Source organism: Rutilus rutilus (assembly GCF_951802725.1).
Source record: "Rutilus rutilus genome assembly, chromosome: 11".
Taxonomy (NCBI): domain Eukaryota; kingdom Metazoa; phylum Chordata; class Actinopteri; order Cypriniformes; family Leuciscidae; genus Rutilus; species Rutilus rutilus.
The window spans coordinates 37507352-37525853 of NC_140216.1; the positions used below are offsets into that span (position 1 = coordinate 37507352).

The window sequence follows — 18502 nt, forward strand, 5'->3', positions numbered from 1 at the left end:
CACGAGGAAGGACCAGGACCAGTTTTGTGCAGGGTTTTATAGATGTGTCAGTAGGGTTGGCTATCGTTTGAATTTGAACGATTCCGATTCCGATTCCGATTCCTTGTTTCGATTCCGATTCCTAACGATTCCGGTTCCAATTCTTTTAAGAGGCAGGGTCAAAAAAGTGTAGGATATTTTAAATGAGCTAGCTAACCAACGGTCTTTCTGAAGGAAATAGTCTGACCTTCTCCATCAATTTTAATTCTATTAACTTTTTACTTTTTATGAACTTTACTATGAATTTCTCACAGGGCTGTTTTCAACTACAATATAAATATCAAATCTATGAACTTGAATATAAATTAGGAATATATTTTCACAGGGGTGCACTTTCCTCAAGAGAGCTTTATTTTTGAAAACCTCATGAAAGCACATTTACACATGAGTGTATGATACTTAAACATGTTACCGTGCTCCCACTGATGGGCTAACCTGGTGCAGAAGAGCAAATAAACAATAAGAAACAACTTCCAGTAAAACCCAGTCCAGATTAGCAGCAGGTATACAGTATAAAATCAGAAACAGTTCTTGTTTAGGAAAATGATCATATCTGCCTTCTCAGGCATAGGATGCGTGAGCGTTCTGGACAGATAGTATCTCCTGCTGTGGAGAAAACACGTTCGCTGGGTGTATAGAAGAAGCTTGAACGCATTAATAGGAGAAAGCGAGATTTGACAGCAAAGGATAGCCTAATAATATATCGGTTATCAGCTTTTCGATTATAAAGAATTATCGGTATCGGCCAATCGGTGCCTCACTAAACTCTATTTCGAATAAATGCTGTTCTTTTGGACTTTCGGCTCACCAAAGAATCCTGAAAAAAATCCACAAAAATATGAAGCAGCAGAACGGTTATCAACACTGATAATAAAATGAGCATCAAATCATCATATTAGAATGATTTCTGAAGGATCATGTGACACTGAAGACTGGAGTAATGATGCTATAAATTCAGCTTTGATCACTGGAATAAATTACATTTTAGAAATATATTCAAATAGAAAAGTTATTTGAAATTATAATATTATTTCACAATATTCCTGTTTTTACTGTATTTTTGCTCATGTAGCCTTGGTGTGCAGAAGAGACTTTCTGAAAAGTTACAGAATATTACCAGCCCCAAACTTTTAAACAGCATTATAACAAAATAAATGTACGAAATTAAAAATCTTTAGTATTTTTCATATAATTAAAAAAAAAACTAAACTAAACTTAAAAAAAAAAAAAAAAAAAAACACTAAACTGTTTAGCATCCATTTATCATTAAGAAACATGTCCAATCAGTGTTCAGTCATATTTTTAAATGACCAAGATTGTATTAACAAAAACTAGTTTGGGACTGCTATTTAATAGCTTAACCTCATAGGCCTACTGTTTATCTATTAGTATTAGTCATATTCTTACAATTTATTTGTATATTAAGTAAAGGGGGACAGTACTTGCGTGTGTCAACCATTTTTGTGTAAACAAATGTATTATAATAGGCCTATATAATTCCTAAAAAGGTGGGTCGCGGCTTGATGACCATGAGGAAATGCGGGTCCCAAGGCCAAACTATTCAACACATCATTCAATGTAAATTGTGATAATCGTAACTAATGACAATGTCAAGGGAATAATCGACAATTATGATTTTTGTGTCATGATCGTGCGGCCCTAGTCATTCAGACAACTCAACTAACCGATTCTGAAATACAAAGAAACATCACCACACAAGTTTGTTCCTCTCTCTCACACACACTCTAACGGACTATCTGCTGAGCACACACACACACACTGCTCCTATGTTTTCACGGCTGTGTCACGACTTTCAATCTCTTTCAAACACAACAGGACATAATGGTTTACTTGCAACGGTGTCAGAAAAAAACAGTTTCTCGCTCAAACCAGTTTTCAAATATATGATTTCATGAACCTCACAACTTACAAAGCCGTGCACCCTGACTTCTGGAGATGAAGTGAAGCCTTTCAAAGAGGTTGAAGCGGGCCATTTCTCCATGCAACATGCATCAGACGTTTCTCGAACCTTTTCAAATGACTCGCCATCTCAAATGCATTGAACAACACTATGAAGCAAATATTGTTTACATCAACGCCATGTTGTATCATTACTCAGATGTTGCCAATAAACCCTGTTTGTGCATTACAGACATTACACATTTGTGAATCCATGTCAGTTTGACAAGTTCTTTCTTCTTTCTGTGATGCATCAAAGTCATCGTCTGGACTTTTATCTATTTTAAACTCAAATACACGTTAGCTCTGTCACTTGATTTGACTGTATTCTGTGACGGTGTCTGCGCTGCTCTTCATGTGGAGAAGGTGTCGTGATGGTGGTTCAGGTAGGATTCATCCACCTTGAACATCAAGAGGAGGATAAAAGGATATTGATTATTTTTACTGCCATTTAGAAAAGCTTTTATTCTGCTTATACAAAGTACCACACTAATGGACAGCCAACAAAGAGAGAAACGGGTTGCATTCAGGGCATCAGCGGCAGTCGTGCCACAGCAGAACAAACCAAGACCGGCGTCATTACCTTAAAGGATAATGGAAACAGTTCACAAAGGCAAGAATATTAATCACTGATGGCATACGACTTAAGAAGACTTGGAAAATAGCAGACGAGTCACTACAGTTTTGTACTCTTTGCAGTTTGACGTAATTTGTGAATTGTGAAAGATCAGTCAGGATAATCTGCTAGGCGGCAGACGAAGTACGAAAGGGACTGATTTATCAGCAAAAATGTGGTTAATGTGGGTGTATTAGCATCAGCTGATATCTGAACCTGCTTTGCTGATTAAATGTCTGCCTGAACTTTGGATTGTAAAGTTGAAAAAAACTTGAGAGTAAAACTATTTATTTCTTATTTTAAATTTTCTTTTTTTTTGTATAATTGTATATTAGACTTTTTATTGAAATTCAATCATTTGAATGATACTGAATTTAATTTTACACACTTTTATTGAAATTAAAACTGAAATTGGACAAAAAAATATGTGATTATAATTTATAATTGTTTAATATTATTATTTATTAAGTTATATGTAACAGCATCAGATTGAATGGATTAATTTAGACTATTATTAATTTATTTTACAGTGCTTTTTTTTTACAATATATAGGCTATTACTGTCATAGTATTAATCATAATAATAATCATCATCTAAAATTATTATTATTATTTTCTAATTGTATGGCTTCCTAAAATGTATGTAATGTAATCTGAGACACTATTACTAAAAAGAGAGTTGAGTACAAGTCAATGCAGACTTTATTCTCTGTTTTTGTTAAATTTGCACACTTAACGGGTTAATATTGAGAAAATTATTACTAGAAAAAAATATATATATTGTGTTTCATAAAAAAAAAAATATATATATATATATATATATATATATATATATATATATATATATATATATATATTTTTTTTTTTTTTTTTTTTTTTTCATGAAACAAAATATTTTGTATATTTTGTAAATATTTTCCTAGTAATAAATAATAATGCATGTTTTAGAATTGTGGGTGAACTTTCCTTTAATGAAACTATAGGTTAAAACATCATAATAAACCAAGAAATGCTTTTTCAGAATTGAACTCCAATGTCAATTGTTCATAGACTGACAAATTCACAAAATATTTTCTGGAAGGTGAATGATATTCTGCTCCACTACACTACAACATTTGTCCTCAAAACACTATCAGCTATTCAAATAAAACTACATTTTACCGTCACACAAATTATCTGAACAAAGTGTGAAAATACTCATTTCACTCACCCTCGAGACGTTCCTTTCCCTGTGCGATATTCAGTCTGACAGACGCGCAATATCCACCTTTATAGCACGGAAGAATATAATCACACCATTTATGAAACACTAATGCTGCTGGACTCCAGACGCCATTTAGAAAATTATGCAACTCACACACGACACAGCCAACTGAGTAATACCAGAACAAACGTGTGCTGTCAGAAGCATTATGAGAGAAGAACGACAATCACGAACGGTTGCACCACACCTAATGCATGTGACTGAACATACGGAAAACATCATGATTTGAGTAATCCTGCAAACACTAACAATGTTCCGCTTCCAGTTTCAATGCATTCAGCTTAAAAAGCAGAAACTAATTATTCACAACATCCTCTGAAACTGGGAAACACCACCACACAGGCCTTAATTTCCCACTATGAGTGCTTTCAGTTCAAGTCAATGACTCTTTTATTTGTAGCGCTCTTGACTGTTTTGTTTAATAGTTCTTATAAAACTTATCGGTTCTTTTAAAGGGCTGGTATAATGCCCTTTCCACAAGATGTAAAATAAGTCTCTGATGTCCCCAGAGTGTGTGTGTGAAGTTTTAGCTCAAAATACCCAACAGATATTTTATATAGCATGTTAAAATTGTCACTTTTTGAGGGTGAGCAAAAACGCACCGTTTTGTGTGTGTCCCTTTAAATGCAAATGAGCTGCTGCTCCCGGCACAGGGGGCGGAGCTTCAACAGCTTGTGTCCTTTTACCTCACACACACATGCACTGAAAATTTCAAAAACTTGTAGCCTTTTATGTTCAAACCGGAGTCAGACAATGATGGAGAGACTCAAGAAGTGACAACATGTAGAAGCAACAGGACATTTCTGAATGGTTAGTTGATGAATTTACATACCTGTGTATACATACACACACACATACACACACACACACACACATACACACATACATACAGTATACACAAACCCAGAGCTGTCATTAAGAATAAGAGCTTTATAACTCTTTGCAGATATGACAGCTCGCTCGCTCACGGCTCTGAGGAAAATTAGAGATTGTTAACGCAAAATCATATTAACGGCACTAATTTTTTTAACGCGCGATTAACGCAGCACATATTTTCTGTTTGACCCGTGGCCCAACCCCTAGTTGGAGAAATGGAGATACACAGTGTTGCCAACTTAGCGACATTGCAGACCCCTTTAGCGATTTTTTCCCTTCAACAAAGCGCCCAAACCTTATTTAGTTTCTGAGAATCTACCGGTACCACCGGTTCTGCTCTCCCAGCACCCGCATGCACGCGCACCTCTCTCTCTCTCAGAGGAGCAGCGCTTTAATTCAGTTTAATGCAAGTATAGCCGAAATCACAGCACAGATATTGTCTTTATCTTATGTGTATTTGATTTCATCAGACGACGGCTCGATTATCAGGATTTTTGTGCAGATTAACATCTTGGAAGGGAGAGCTGGTTATGTCTTTATGGGTCGCGTTTCAGTCACCATTTCATATTCATTCCGTTGTTTGACAACAGAAACAGTAACATATACCAATGAAAACTGTTTTTTTTGAGAATTTAGCTTCATTAAAATGGGCACAGAGAGAGACAAACTAATGTAATAATAAATAATAAATGTACATTTAGCATTTTCAGAAGAGCTGTCCTGTCATGCAAAAAATCTAAACATGTTTGTGTTAGTAAATTGCTCAGTGCAAAGAAAGAGAAATAATGGGAACCTGGTATTTCTTTGTTCTTTCTACATGTGTCTAATAGACATGAACAAGTTCTCTGAAAAACATCTATGACCTTTGAAACATGTCTCTCTTCATGCTCTATGTTGACTATGGTTTCAATAATAAACATACATTTGCATAAAGCATCCATATTTATCCATGCCCATGTTGATTAGAGCATTACAAACTTGAAAAGTATTAATTTAAGGTACATTTAGTACAAATAAAAAATGTGCGATTAAATGCGATTAATCGCGAGTTAACTCATGACAATCATGCGATTAATCACGATTAAAAAAAATTTAATCGATTGACAGCCCTAATATATATATATATATACACACACACACACACATATATGTATAAAAATGTGTTTATATACTGTATACACACACAAAGAAATATATAAATGATTCCATTGCCTGCATATCAAGTCAGATAGGCAATGACAAATTTAAACATGCAAAACTTTTGCAAAGATACAAACTCACTTCCTATTTATTTAGCATCCTCACCTTTATGCTGATATTGAACACAAACCGTGACTATAGCTTCATCTGTTCCTTATCTGACTCAAACGTGAGCCTGATCAGATGAAAGCTCATAAAAGCATGCACAGCGGAAAATGCAATCACAGCGTGCATTTAATCAGAAGGAGAAAAAATGAATTATTTCTAGGCCACTTGGCTGAAAAGTTAATAGCTAAAACACATGAGAAATTAAGATATTGGGGGCACTTGAAGGAAAAGAAAAAGTCAATTTTATTAAGGCAGCAGCACAAATCTCTCATTTTCCTCAGAGCCGTGAGTGAGTGAGCGAGCTGTCATATCTGCGAAGACTTATAAAGCTGTTATTCTTAATGACAGCTCTGGGTTTGTGCTCTAAAGCGCTGGACCCTGAGGATCCTGGAAACGCTGTCAGAGCCAATCACACCACACACACTCCAACACATTACAAACACTGACATTTACATATTTGCACTTCCTGTATCGTATTGATTAATGAACTGCCCGTGGGTCACGCATGTAGACCAGAGAGTGGACATCCACCAGTAATGAAACTTCCCAGACCTCCTTCACACATTAATATAAGCATCCGTGTGTCTTAATAAAGTGCCATTTAAAGGCCAGACGTGGAGCAGACATCAGGGAGGACAATCCAAACCACAGAGGCTGGAATGATAACAGTGAAAGAGGAACCAATGATCAGTATCACTGGAACGCCAGTGACGCAGTGCTATACTTCTGACTGTCGGCATTAAGCCTGGACACATTTACAGCTTATCCTGCCCAAGAATTCAGGAAGAGACTTTGTTAAACAGTTTGTTTAATCCGAGAACCATTTTGAGCAGGTTTATCCAAAGGTTAATAATAGCACAGAAATAGACTGGCATGGAGAAAATAGGGAGAGGCAGTGAAGGTTGTCAAAAATATCAATATTTCAATATCGATACTGAAATATCTGAAAAGGTCCCAGATAGAAAAAAAGTAGAAAATACCAAGATACTATATATTGTCATTACTGCCATTCAGCCAAGAAAAATACTAATAAAAATACAGATTTTTTGTCCATATCACCCAGGCCTAGTTTAGATATAGGCCTACTATCAGGTACAGTACATGTCAATATTATTTTCAGAAAAACAATCTCTAAACTAATGCTGTAAACTATACAGGAAAGTTATGGAACCCTGTCAGTTGGTGCATTACTGTAATATTAAAGATTAAACAAACTATTCAATATATATTTAGATATATTTAGATATACTAATAATCAACACTGAGTTGTACACAAACATTAAAATTGTACTTAAGGCAGTTTTTATATCAATATTTAGTGATAAAATGATATTTCTACAGTTCCTTGTTGAAATATAAACTATATTATGAAAATATAAACATAAAAACTAGTTTTCAGGAAGGATTTTAAACAAGACAACACTAACAGGTTAAGTAAAAATATATGAAAAAGGCTATATTTATCTCTCTAGAGTTATTTTACTGTCAGTTTTATGGTCACTGAATGGCTTTTCTGAGGTAAATGTAACGTTACGTGAAATATTCAAGCTGTATTATTGACGTCTTTCCGCAGTTGAAACACTAATCGACTACATGTGACATGATATATTTCAGTTACTCCAGTTTCTTAAAACAATTATTGCTTGAATTTCTTGATCAAATTAAAGCTGAGACTTTGTTTGATATAAAAATCAACAAGGCACAAAGCTTATTGCTTTGTATGCTCTGCAGCACTTTGAGATTGCCATAATGTAAAGTGCATTACAAATAAAATGTATTATTATTATTATTATTATTGCGATTGCTAAATTGTTCACACATCAACTGAAACCAGCACAGACTAAAAGATCAATCTTGGGATTTACAAATCAATACGCAGCTCATCAATATAGATTTCTTGCTTTTTAATCGATCTTCATTGTGTCAAGACTGTAAATATATAGTTTGTTTGCTACTAAGAGCCTCAAACTCATCTTTAATGCCACAAACCCAGTAAATCCAGTGACTCAACAGTGATTTCACCTGCAGCTCTTGTTCTTTCTGGCCTGAATACGCATCAGACTCGGATTGTGTCCGAGCAATCTGAGGCTGAGACCACTGAACCTGAAACTATAAGCGATGTTCGCTGCTCACATCTACTCCATATGATCACAAAACATGCCATGATAACAGCAGAACTCATCTGTACATGGCAGAAGAACACCAGCCACATCTGCATGCATCTAATCTGCTGTCAGAGAATGAGCGGACACGACTGTGGTTTTATACACACACACGCACTGGACTCTTATCTCTGCACGAGTGGCTTCTCTCATATGACAGAGGTCATTTCCTTTTATAATCCTGTTCCTTTAAAAACAGGTTGATCATCTGTCCTGCAGTGACTGGAAGGAAAGCAAACCGGCTGAGTGTGCAACTCACATTACACAACTTAAGACACGACTGCAAGCACAGGCATAAGGCTCACATCCATCCATGCACACACACACATACTGTAAATACAAATAAGCACTCAAACACTCTCACCTACATGCATGCATACACACTTAAACATGTAACAGAAAACCATGGAGGTGAGCATGTACACACACACACAAAGCACTCAAACATGTAACACAAACACTCAAATGCATACATTGACACTCAAACCTATGCACATATGTACATGTAGGCTACACACGCATTCAAGCAAGCACTAACACTCACACACATAAACATACATGCATGCATGCATGAATACACACAAACAAGCATTTAAACATGCAATCACATACATACATACATACATACATACATACATACACTCAGAAACACACACATATTATGTGCATACCTCCACGCTCGCGCATACACACAATTCAGCAATGACAGCTCGTGCATAACTGTCTGTGTTTGCATGCCAACTGCTTAAAACAGCAAAAGCAATGCCTGTCCTTCATCAACCCTTCTCATCTAACATGTCCACATCTGTGCTTGCTCATATGAAGTTTGCAAAGACACATAAATGAGTTTAATCATCAGAGCTGCTTCTATAAGCTCAGTTTGATTAGTCAGACACATGAGATGAACCGCCACGCCATCGGTGCATGTACACGAGACAAATTCAAAGCTTAAACAAAGGCAGTTTTTAAACATATACTCACTTATCATGCTATATGCACAGTCTCTCTGCCGCTCGTCTCGTTTATGTCTCAGTTAGTCCATTAACGCGCTGAAATATCTGAACACACGCGAGTCCTTCACCAGTACTTTCACACACTTCAGTCTAACATGGAGAGAGTTAGGATTTCTGATTGACAGCGGCACGGGCCAATGGCGGAAGAGCATATAAAACCCAGCGTCGCGTCCACAAATAGCAGCCAATCAAATGATCCAGGAGGCGGAGCTATACGGTTTCCACTAGCGAGGTAGATTGTGTCTATTGTAACTACTGTTAAATGTATTCAGTAATGTGCCATGAGTAATTAATGAAGGAATAGACATGTTTTGTGTCCTAAATTAGATTATATAAGTATATAAATGTAATTTAAAGTATTTAAAAAACAGCAAAATGCATACAAATAAGTCGAATCATAAGAAAAACTAGCTTTGCAGTCATACAAACAACAATACTAAGGCGATACCACGGTATACCATAGTATATTATACGTTAATATACTACGGTACTGAGTCCCATGTTACTTTCACGATATATTTGGTTTACCATAGTGTTTTTTTAGTGATGTTTAATTCACTTTGCATGATTTATGTCCTACATAGCATTATATAAGTAGCCTATATCTCTACAATTGTTATAGGATTATAAAGGATACGTGTAATTGCTGCCCTAAAAACACTGTGGTGGTCTATTGTGCATGGAATGGTATCAGATATTAAGACTATGGTACTTGTACATGATATATAGTTGTTATCATATTTTGGCATTGAGTTGACTGGGAAATAGTGTCTTAATCAAACTGAATTCACCCATGTTCATGCATGGTTAACTAAAAAAAATTAAATGTTTTAAATAAAATAAATGTTCACTGAAATAAAATACCCACAGCCCTGTGGAGGATAAACTGACTGAAGAACGGATGGCTTAAATATATACAAAATTTAAACATTACTCATTTTCATTTAGTTTGACTTAGTTAAACTAAAATAAATAAATATGATATGGAAAACATTTTTAGAAAATTGTAATAAAAATGTAACAAAAAGGCATCTAAATTACTAAAACGTTTTACTAAAGAGAAAACAGAAATATAATAAATTCTAATCAAAATATGAACTATCAATGATAAAAAAAAACAATAGTCCAATTTAAGAATGAAAACAGTTTAAGATAATCATCAACATATATTTCACTTTTATTTATATTCTATGCTGCAACAAAAACCATTCAGATAATAACTAGAAAAAGGGTAAATGGTAAATGTATTTAACAGGCAAAATCATTCTAATATGAACAAATGAATGATTTCATTACAAAATAAAACGTACAAATTTAAAATATGAATGAAAATGTTACAAAGTGTTCAAGACTGTTTTTCCTCTACTCTGTAGATCAAATATCACACACACTCATATTCACATTCACAGCAGAAACAGCCACGAGGACTGATTCTCCACAAGCATGACGGTGCTTTTAGAAACGAAACTGGCTCATTAGTGGAAAATACCCATCAGGAAATACACAAAAGGACAGAAGAGGATGTAAAATAACAAACGGCTTCTCTTCTGTATTCTTTATGCTTTCCAAAGTAAACGATTTGCTCATTTTCTGAAATTGCTATTTTTTCCTATTATGTCTACTTATATTTTTAGATCTTCAATAATCTTTTAAATAACATCAAACAGATTTTTTGACTTGAAATGTCGTATAATTGGCTTAAGCACATTTGTACCCAAAACAATGGAATCAATCTGTCCTTCAACAAACAGGACTCGGTACTCTGTTAAAAATATACTCTGTTAGCATCATAATCAATGCCAATCGTCTTCCCAGGAGTACACGGACCACTAAATGGCAAAACCCCTCTGCCTCTCCCCAAATGATAGCCACCAAAATTACTGTTATCATTGTTAGAGTGCATCATTAATTACCATACTAAATATATATATATATATATATATATATATATATAAAACTTTTTTTTGAACCAGGAAGGTTGAACCATCACCTCCTTACAGACCCTTTTTAATGTAGGCTATTTTAGAAACACTTGTTTAAACAATTGTAGAACAGCCTTAAATGTATATTAACATAAATCTTGTGAAATAAAACCATTTTAACCTCGTTACTCACACATATGGTTTCTGATGAATGGCTTTATTGTGTTTAGTCAGATTTAGTATAAATACAAATACAAAAAGTAAAATAAAAAATTTGCTAGCTTATAGGCTAACAAAAAATGCCTGTAATTTGGCCTGTATTTCATTACTCATTTAAAACATTTAATAGACCTACATGTCTCCATAATATAATACATTTGTAGACAAATAGCATTTCTTTTACTTGGGCTATTTCTCAATAAAAATGTGTAAAAATATTTAAAACAAGATCGGATTGAATTTAGAAGCACTATTTTTAAATTGGTTTTAAATTGTTTTATCTTGCTCTTCTTGTTTTTTCACAATAATTTTTTAGATATTTAAACAAAAACAAAATTTTGCTTATTATTAATGTGTGCACAACTACCCATCTATTTGACAAACTCACAAATGTGCGTCACTATACATTAAACTAATGCAATACAACTTGTGTGTGCAAAATCCAAAATCACATGAATGTGCAGCATTTTGTACAAATAGAGACATAGTTGTTAATACAAAACCTCGATTTGTATTAATGTAGGCCAGAATTTGTGCATGCAACAAGTAAGATGTGCATTTGTGGATCAGGTGACACGCGTGCATTCATTGACTCGTTTCTGAGTCGATCCTATTTGATTCATTTGGATTTTGAGACTTTCATTTCACGGATTTCGCATTGCACGATCCACACACAGCTGTCTGAGAAAACCTGCTACCACTAGATGGCAGTATTCTGCTAAAACAGACAACAGCAGCATAATCAAGCGTTCTTGCCCATTTAAGACGCTTCGAGAGTGATATTGAAGCACCAAATTTAGTACACAATATAGGCCAACTACCTTATTAATAAAGCATACTTTATAGAGGCAAACAGATTACATCAGATTATGAACAACACCCATAGAAAACCATTATAAAACGCTTAACGTGCAATCGCGCGTTGCATGATCAATAAGGTGTATTGGCTACTGAGTTTAAATATCACCGTCTTACTGCATTGACGTTAAGCTTTTTCTTTATAATATGCTCTATGGGATGAAAACTATATAGCTTACAGATTTCACGTTAATGGCATTTAACACATAGCACTCACAAAGAACAAATTTTAACCAAGTAAACTAAATAAAACAAAATCACTAAACAAATTAAATTAAATGAAAACTATATAGCGCCACCTAGTGAACATTATATACAGTAATGCTGTAGCACAGAGGCCTCAGAGAATCTTAAAGTGATAGTTCACACAAATATAATAATTCTGTCATCATTTACTCCCCAAACCTGTATGAGTTTCTTGACTGTGACTGGTTTACTTTAAAGAGATAAAGTTTTCTCCTCTTTCTCTCAGGACACAGAACAATGTGAAAAGACCAGAATATGTGACTTGCTTTCTATATTCCTTTTCCTCAAAATGATGACCTTATTTTATTACTTCATATCAGCACCATCAGATATTAAACAGTCCTATATTTTATTTGAAGATGTATATAACTGTATCGATAAAAAACGAGCATTTAAATGAATCTGATGTGTGTTGAAATTTGTCTATTATTCTATTCTATTGTTATGGTTAAACATTAGACATGGTAACTTGGTAATAGACCTACAATGTCTTCTTCTTCTTCTTCTTCTTCTTCTTCTTCTTCTTCTTCTTCTTCTTCTTCTTCTTCTTCTCCTTTTTTATTTTTTTGTTATTACCATGATCATAATATCATGGTGTTTTTTATGTATATTTTGAAGATCCATAGTGTAGTGTATGAATATGGTAATCATACAGTTCTGATATATATTGAGGTATTACCATCTGATTTACCACAGTATTATCACAGCTTTTATCACAGCAATTAGACACAGCTTTGATAATTTATTAATATTATCATAATATGGTTGATTTTGATGTAAAAAAAAAAACAGACACTTTCACTTTGTCAGGTTGAGATGGGAGAAAACAACGGCATGAATAATTATGACAAATTGAAAATAAAATTGTTAAACAAGCATTATATTATTATTATTATATTTTCATAATATAATTTGCAATTATAGCTAGAATTATAGATTTTAACAATGAAAAACAAATGATGAAAAAATAGCAAAACATGATTAGATTTTTAATTATAGAAATCATTTTCATTGTGTATTTCATATTACGGCTGTAAATTCATTTATTGTGTTTGACAGGTGTGATGATCAGTGGAGTTGAGTTTTTACCTCCATCATTACGGCCCGGGCTAAAATATGGATAGAGTTTCCCAGTGAAAGACTGATCAGTGAAAGAGTAGAGATGAGAGCTGGACTCCACATCATAAAAGGAGACCAGACCCTCCTCATAATCCACAAACACACCGACCCGCTGCGGCTTCACTCTCACACACAGAGAGACAGCAGGACCAGCACAGGCTTTATATTCATTCTCATTCCTCAGAACCACAATCCAGTATCCATTACTGGGACTCAGTGTGATCACTCCCTTCCTGTCAATGGATTCTCTGGCCACTCCTAATTCCCATTCAGTCTTTCCCTTCACCTGCACCTCAAAATAAAATCTCCCTGAGGAGAATCCCTCCTTTCCCAGGACACATACACAGTAATCAAATCTCTCTGGTTTGTCTGGGAGTTTCTGTCTAATGTCTCCACATCTCACTTGTTTTCCATCATCAGACAGGATGAGAGCAGGATGAGCTGTATCAGGATCCAGAGTCACATCCACTGAGAAAACAGAGAATATGAATCACAAATTCACAATACAGATATTTAGTGATGATGTTTGTAATATGTAATCAGTGTTTAATCATACTGTCGGTCAGTGATGAAGCTGTGAGTATCTGAATGTAATCTAGTGTAGTGCAGACAGCACACTGTACCTGCATACTGCTGTCTCCTCTTCACTTCTGTAGAGACACATGACAATAAAACACCATCAGATCTTTGACATGTTTATGTGTGGAATTATAGACAAGATTTAAGGTTATATTTAAAGAATTGTGAACAACATCATGTTTTATCTGATCAATGTTTCTCTGCTGATATTTAGAGAATCCCTGAACTCCTATTGTGTTTGAGCTCGAAATATTCCTCCTTTTTACAACATCTTTGGGAATGTTTTGTGAACATTTTATGACATTTTTATTTTAGATATTTTTATGCCTAATGTTATTCATCTCAGTTTTGGAGTGTATTAGTGTTGTGGTTATTCAGCAAAGACAACACTATAAAAAATAACCTTAGAGAAAGTGAAAATGAAGCCCAGCACTGCGAAGCTGTTTGATACAGGTCAGAAATATTCCTCTAAAAAATATAAATCTGCATCTTAAGTTCATGATGTCTATGATTTGATTTTCTTCTGCTAAACTGATTTTATCTGACATATAATCACAACATTTAGATGAAACCGCTGAAAAGACTGAAAATGGCAGAAAATGAATGTTTCTTTCTGTTGTTTCTCATCTAAAAGTGTTCACAGATTTACTAAAGCCTCAAGGTTCTGGTTACAGTGATGAAGCTTCTAGTACAAGATGAATTTACTGCATGTTTCCTGAAATTAGAGATGAATATGACCTGCTCTCTTCAAGAAGAACTGTGATGATACTGAGACACACACACACATGATCACACACTTCTCTTATTTCAGCTTTAACAGACTCATTCTTCATTACTGATATTAAAAGATGATAAATATATGTATCTGTACGGTGTATTTGATATTGCTGTACCAGTTAGCGTGAGTTTCTCCTGTAGAGAGTCCTGCAGTTTAGTCAGAGCTCTCCTCAGAGTCTCCAGACTCTCATCAGTCTTCACACTGATCTCAGACCAGTTCCTGGTGTTTCTAGAGCTGCACAGGGATGAGTAAATCTACAGCAGGAGAGAGGAGAAATCCTTCAGCATGGGGAGTGTTATGGTGTCATATACTGCATTATCATTGATCAGAGAGATGTTGACTGACCTGTAGGAGGTGGAGGTGATCTTCAGTGTGTGAGAGCTGCTCCAGCTCAGTGTTTCTCATCTTTAGCTCAGTGATCTCCTGCTCCAGCTCTTCAATGAGCTCTTCCTCCTGTTTCTCTGCTGCTTTCTGCTGCTCCTCCATCATCTCCAGCAGTTCAGTCTGACATCTCTCAATGGAGCGGATGAGATCAGTGAAGAGCTCCACACGGGCTGCTTTCTCCTTCTCTGTGTTTCTCTGCTCAACCAGGACAATCAACACATTATTAGTGGCGTTTGTTAAGAGAAGAATCAGTGTTATTATTTCTCATACTTCAGTGTTTTTAGGCGGTTTTCAAAATCCCTCATTCTGCCCCGTTTGCACTGAATGATTCCTCAAATCATGTGTGTTTTTGAGGAGAGATGTGTTATTACTTTACTAAGTGATCAGGGAATCACAGACGTGTCGATATTCAGACCAGCAGTGTGTGTGTGAGTGTGAAATTGCTTTATACAACAATTCAATAAACAATTCAAACAACAATTCAATAAACAATGATAGATATCAAAATTAATTTAATTTAATTATTTTAAACTCACTTTTCTGACTTCTGCTGAGTGTTTGACGTCTTGAATCTTCTTGATTCTGTCCTGGATCATCTGCTGTGTGTCTTTCTGTGTCTTCATCAGTTGAGTCTATAGACAGAGAACAACACACAATATGTTTTCATAACTGATTCATTTATATTAAAGAACATGTGTTTCCTTGTGATAAGAGCCATTTAAAATCAGTTTGTCAGTAACTTCTACCTTCTTCTCTTCACTCTCCTCTTCTAAAGAAACAGTGTTGTGGTTCTTGTGGTCTGTTACAGTGCAGATCGGACACACACACGTCTGATCATCTCTACAGAACAGCTCCAGAGGTCTCTCATGTTTCTGACATATATAGTCCTCCAGATTACTCACAGGATTGATCAGTTTGTGTTTCTTTAAACCTGCCACTCTCGAATGAGGCTCCAGGTGAGTTTCACAGTAAGAGCTCTGACACACCAGACACGACTTCAGGGCTTTCAGCTTTCTTTCCTCACAGAAATCACACAGAACTTCAGCTTTTTTCTCAGGACTTTTCTTTTTATAGTGATCTACGAGCTCTCGGAGTGTGGTGTTAATCTTGAGATCAGGTCTGTGCTTGAATGTTTCTTTACAATATGGGCAGTTGCAGGTCTGACTGTTGTCCCAGCACTTATTCAGACAGGTCTTGCAGAAGTTGTGTCCACATGGAGTGCTGACTGGATCAGTGAACACGTCCAGACATATAGAGCACTGAAGCTCCTCAGTCAGTGGACCGCTGGAGGAAGACATCGCTGGAGAGAGAAATGATGAAGATAAATTACCTTCACTTCTAGTCTAAAGTTTGGAAACACATTTGACTTTTTGATTTAATGGCTTTTGCTTGAAGGACTTAAAAAACAATTATTATTATTATTATTATTATTAGCCTTATTATAAATGGGCTCATTTAATACTGTTTATAAAGACTCCCATGATGCAACTCATGAAGTTGGTTGAATGTAAAGAATGTCTAGAGACAAAGAGTGACGTCTTTGAGGAAACTCAAATATATTAGAGATCATGTACAGTCAGCTGGTCATTACTGCTAAATGAACCCAGACAAGCTGATCAGAACCCTAATGTGAAGCTCATTACACACACACTTACTGTACCAAATATATAAATACACTAGGAGCAATATTGATTTGAAATCTTGATTTGAAATGATTTTATTATCTGCTGCTGTACACTCCTGAGCTACATATTAAATATTATATGAGAAGAGTGAAAGTTATTCATGCACTAATTCATTCTTCTTGTTTTTATTGTTTGTTCATTGACTTACTTGGAGGTATTTCCTCAATACTCCGTCTCCTGGTTTTTCTTGCTTGTGTTGATGTTGGTGAAGATTCTGCCATTGTTCTTCCCTCTTCGTTTTCAAGAATAGAAATGTTATTGAATGATCAAAGAACTTATAAGAAACATCTAAGCCTATATTTGCTCCTAATGTGTATTTAGTCACTGAGGTTTAAATGAAATCTTACCTCGAGTCCGGCTTAATTTTACTTATTCATCATAATATTATTTCAAGTCAAATTTATAATTTATATCAAATTGGTTTGTTAACTTACAGAACTGAACTTTGACCTGCTCTTTTGATAACTTTTATTTTGAGAACTCAACTGAACTTTTGACCCTAACTACAAGTGATATATTTTCCTACAAAACATATATATATATATATATACATATCTCTTCACAAAATACATTATATAGTCAAGTTTAGTTTTGATCTAGTTTATTATAAAAGTGATTTTCATCTGCAGTTTAGCAGGTTTGTGTTCAGTGAATCTGCAGGTCATTTACTTCCTGTTTCTTTAGTCTTTCTGCCATGTGACAAAATGACAGAAACACCAAACTTTGCTTTAAAAACAATCAAATGACATATTTTAAATACAATTCTTATACCATTTCAGTTCAGTGAACAACTAAAATAGTTAAGTATTATGCTTAAACCTGGTTCTGAACTTATTCCAGTTCCACATAAACCTACTAAACCAGTTTACTTCCATTAGAAACCTGTTCAGCACAATCTCTCTTATATTTCTATCTCTTACCTGTGAGGATCAGATGTGTCCACAAGACTCTTTGAACGGATCAATAAATATTCTGTAGTTTAAAGAGGTTGATCGTTTCAGGAGTCCATATTGTTGTTGATCAAGTTAGTTTCACTTTCTCTGAATCTCTCTGAACTACAGTGATGTCAGAGCGGTCCGTGTGGATATCGCATCGACTTGGCGTCACTTTTCTACGATCTGGGTATACCTTTAGCGTCAATTTTCAACGTGCAGGGTAGTCCGATAGACTACTATAGAACTCTGAACTGGAGCCTGCGGCGTTGAAATTTGACGTCTTGGGTAAGCATAACGCAGCCCGTTGTCTGCGGTGAATGGGTCGAGAGTCGAGACTACAGTAAATACAAAATTAAAAGGAATAGTCAACAATAAATGATCTATGCCAGGGCTAGTCAAATGGCAGCCCCCAGATCATCTTTATCTGGCCCTCCAACTGGTTTCTGATGTTTAAAACCTCTCGCAATGTGATATCAAAGTGCCCTCTGCGCAAAGGTTTAGTGCGTTCATAGCAACCGCATTCAGTGGTGAGTTTAACAA

General features: G+C 35.2%; 2 protein-coding genes across 4 annotated transcripts in view; both read right to left on the reverse strand.

The window, feature by feature from the left end:
• LOC311299504 (hyccin-like) overlaps positions 1 to 9366 on the reverse strand; it is a 37835-nt gene extending 28469 nt beyond the window's left edge. Inside the window, exon 1 of one of the 2 annotated variants that reach the window (XM_084423095.1) lies at positions 9206 to 9366. The gene's annotated coding sequence lies outside the window, so the exon portion shown is untranslated. Of the gene's footprint in view, positions 1 to 3824; positions 4072 to 9205 lie in introns of those variants that run through there. The other variant, XM_084423096.1, reaches the window with a different exon arrangement.
• Positions 9367 to 12864: 3498 nt separating this feature from the next.
• On the reverse strand, positions 12865 to 18274 carry LOC311299493 (E3 ubiquitin-protein ligase TRIM39-like). 2 transcript variants are annotated; one of them, XM_084423081.1, is made up of 8 exons: positions 17948 to 18274; positions 17176 to 17259; positions 16089 to 16642; positions 15879 to 15974; positions 15304 to 15537; positions 15074 to 15212; positions 14225 to 14251; positions 12865 to 14069 (listed from the first exon to the last, which is right to left on the reverse strand). In XM_084423081.1, exons 2-8 carry the CDS (start codon positions 17246 to 17248, stop codon positions 13522 to 13524), a joined length of 1671 nt encoding a protein of 556 aa, XP_084279207.1. In that variant the 5' UTR covers positions 17249 to 17259; positions 17948 to 18274; the 3' UTR covers positions 12865 to 13521. The 2 variants fall into 2 exon arrangements, with proteins under 2 accessions (XP_084279207.1, XP_084279208.1); XM_084423082.1 differs by lacking the exon at positions 17948 to 18274 and having other exon boundaries at positions 17176 to 17456.
• Positions 18275 to 18502: the final 228 nt, after the last annotated feature.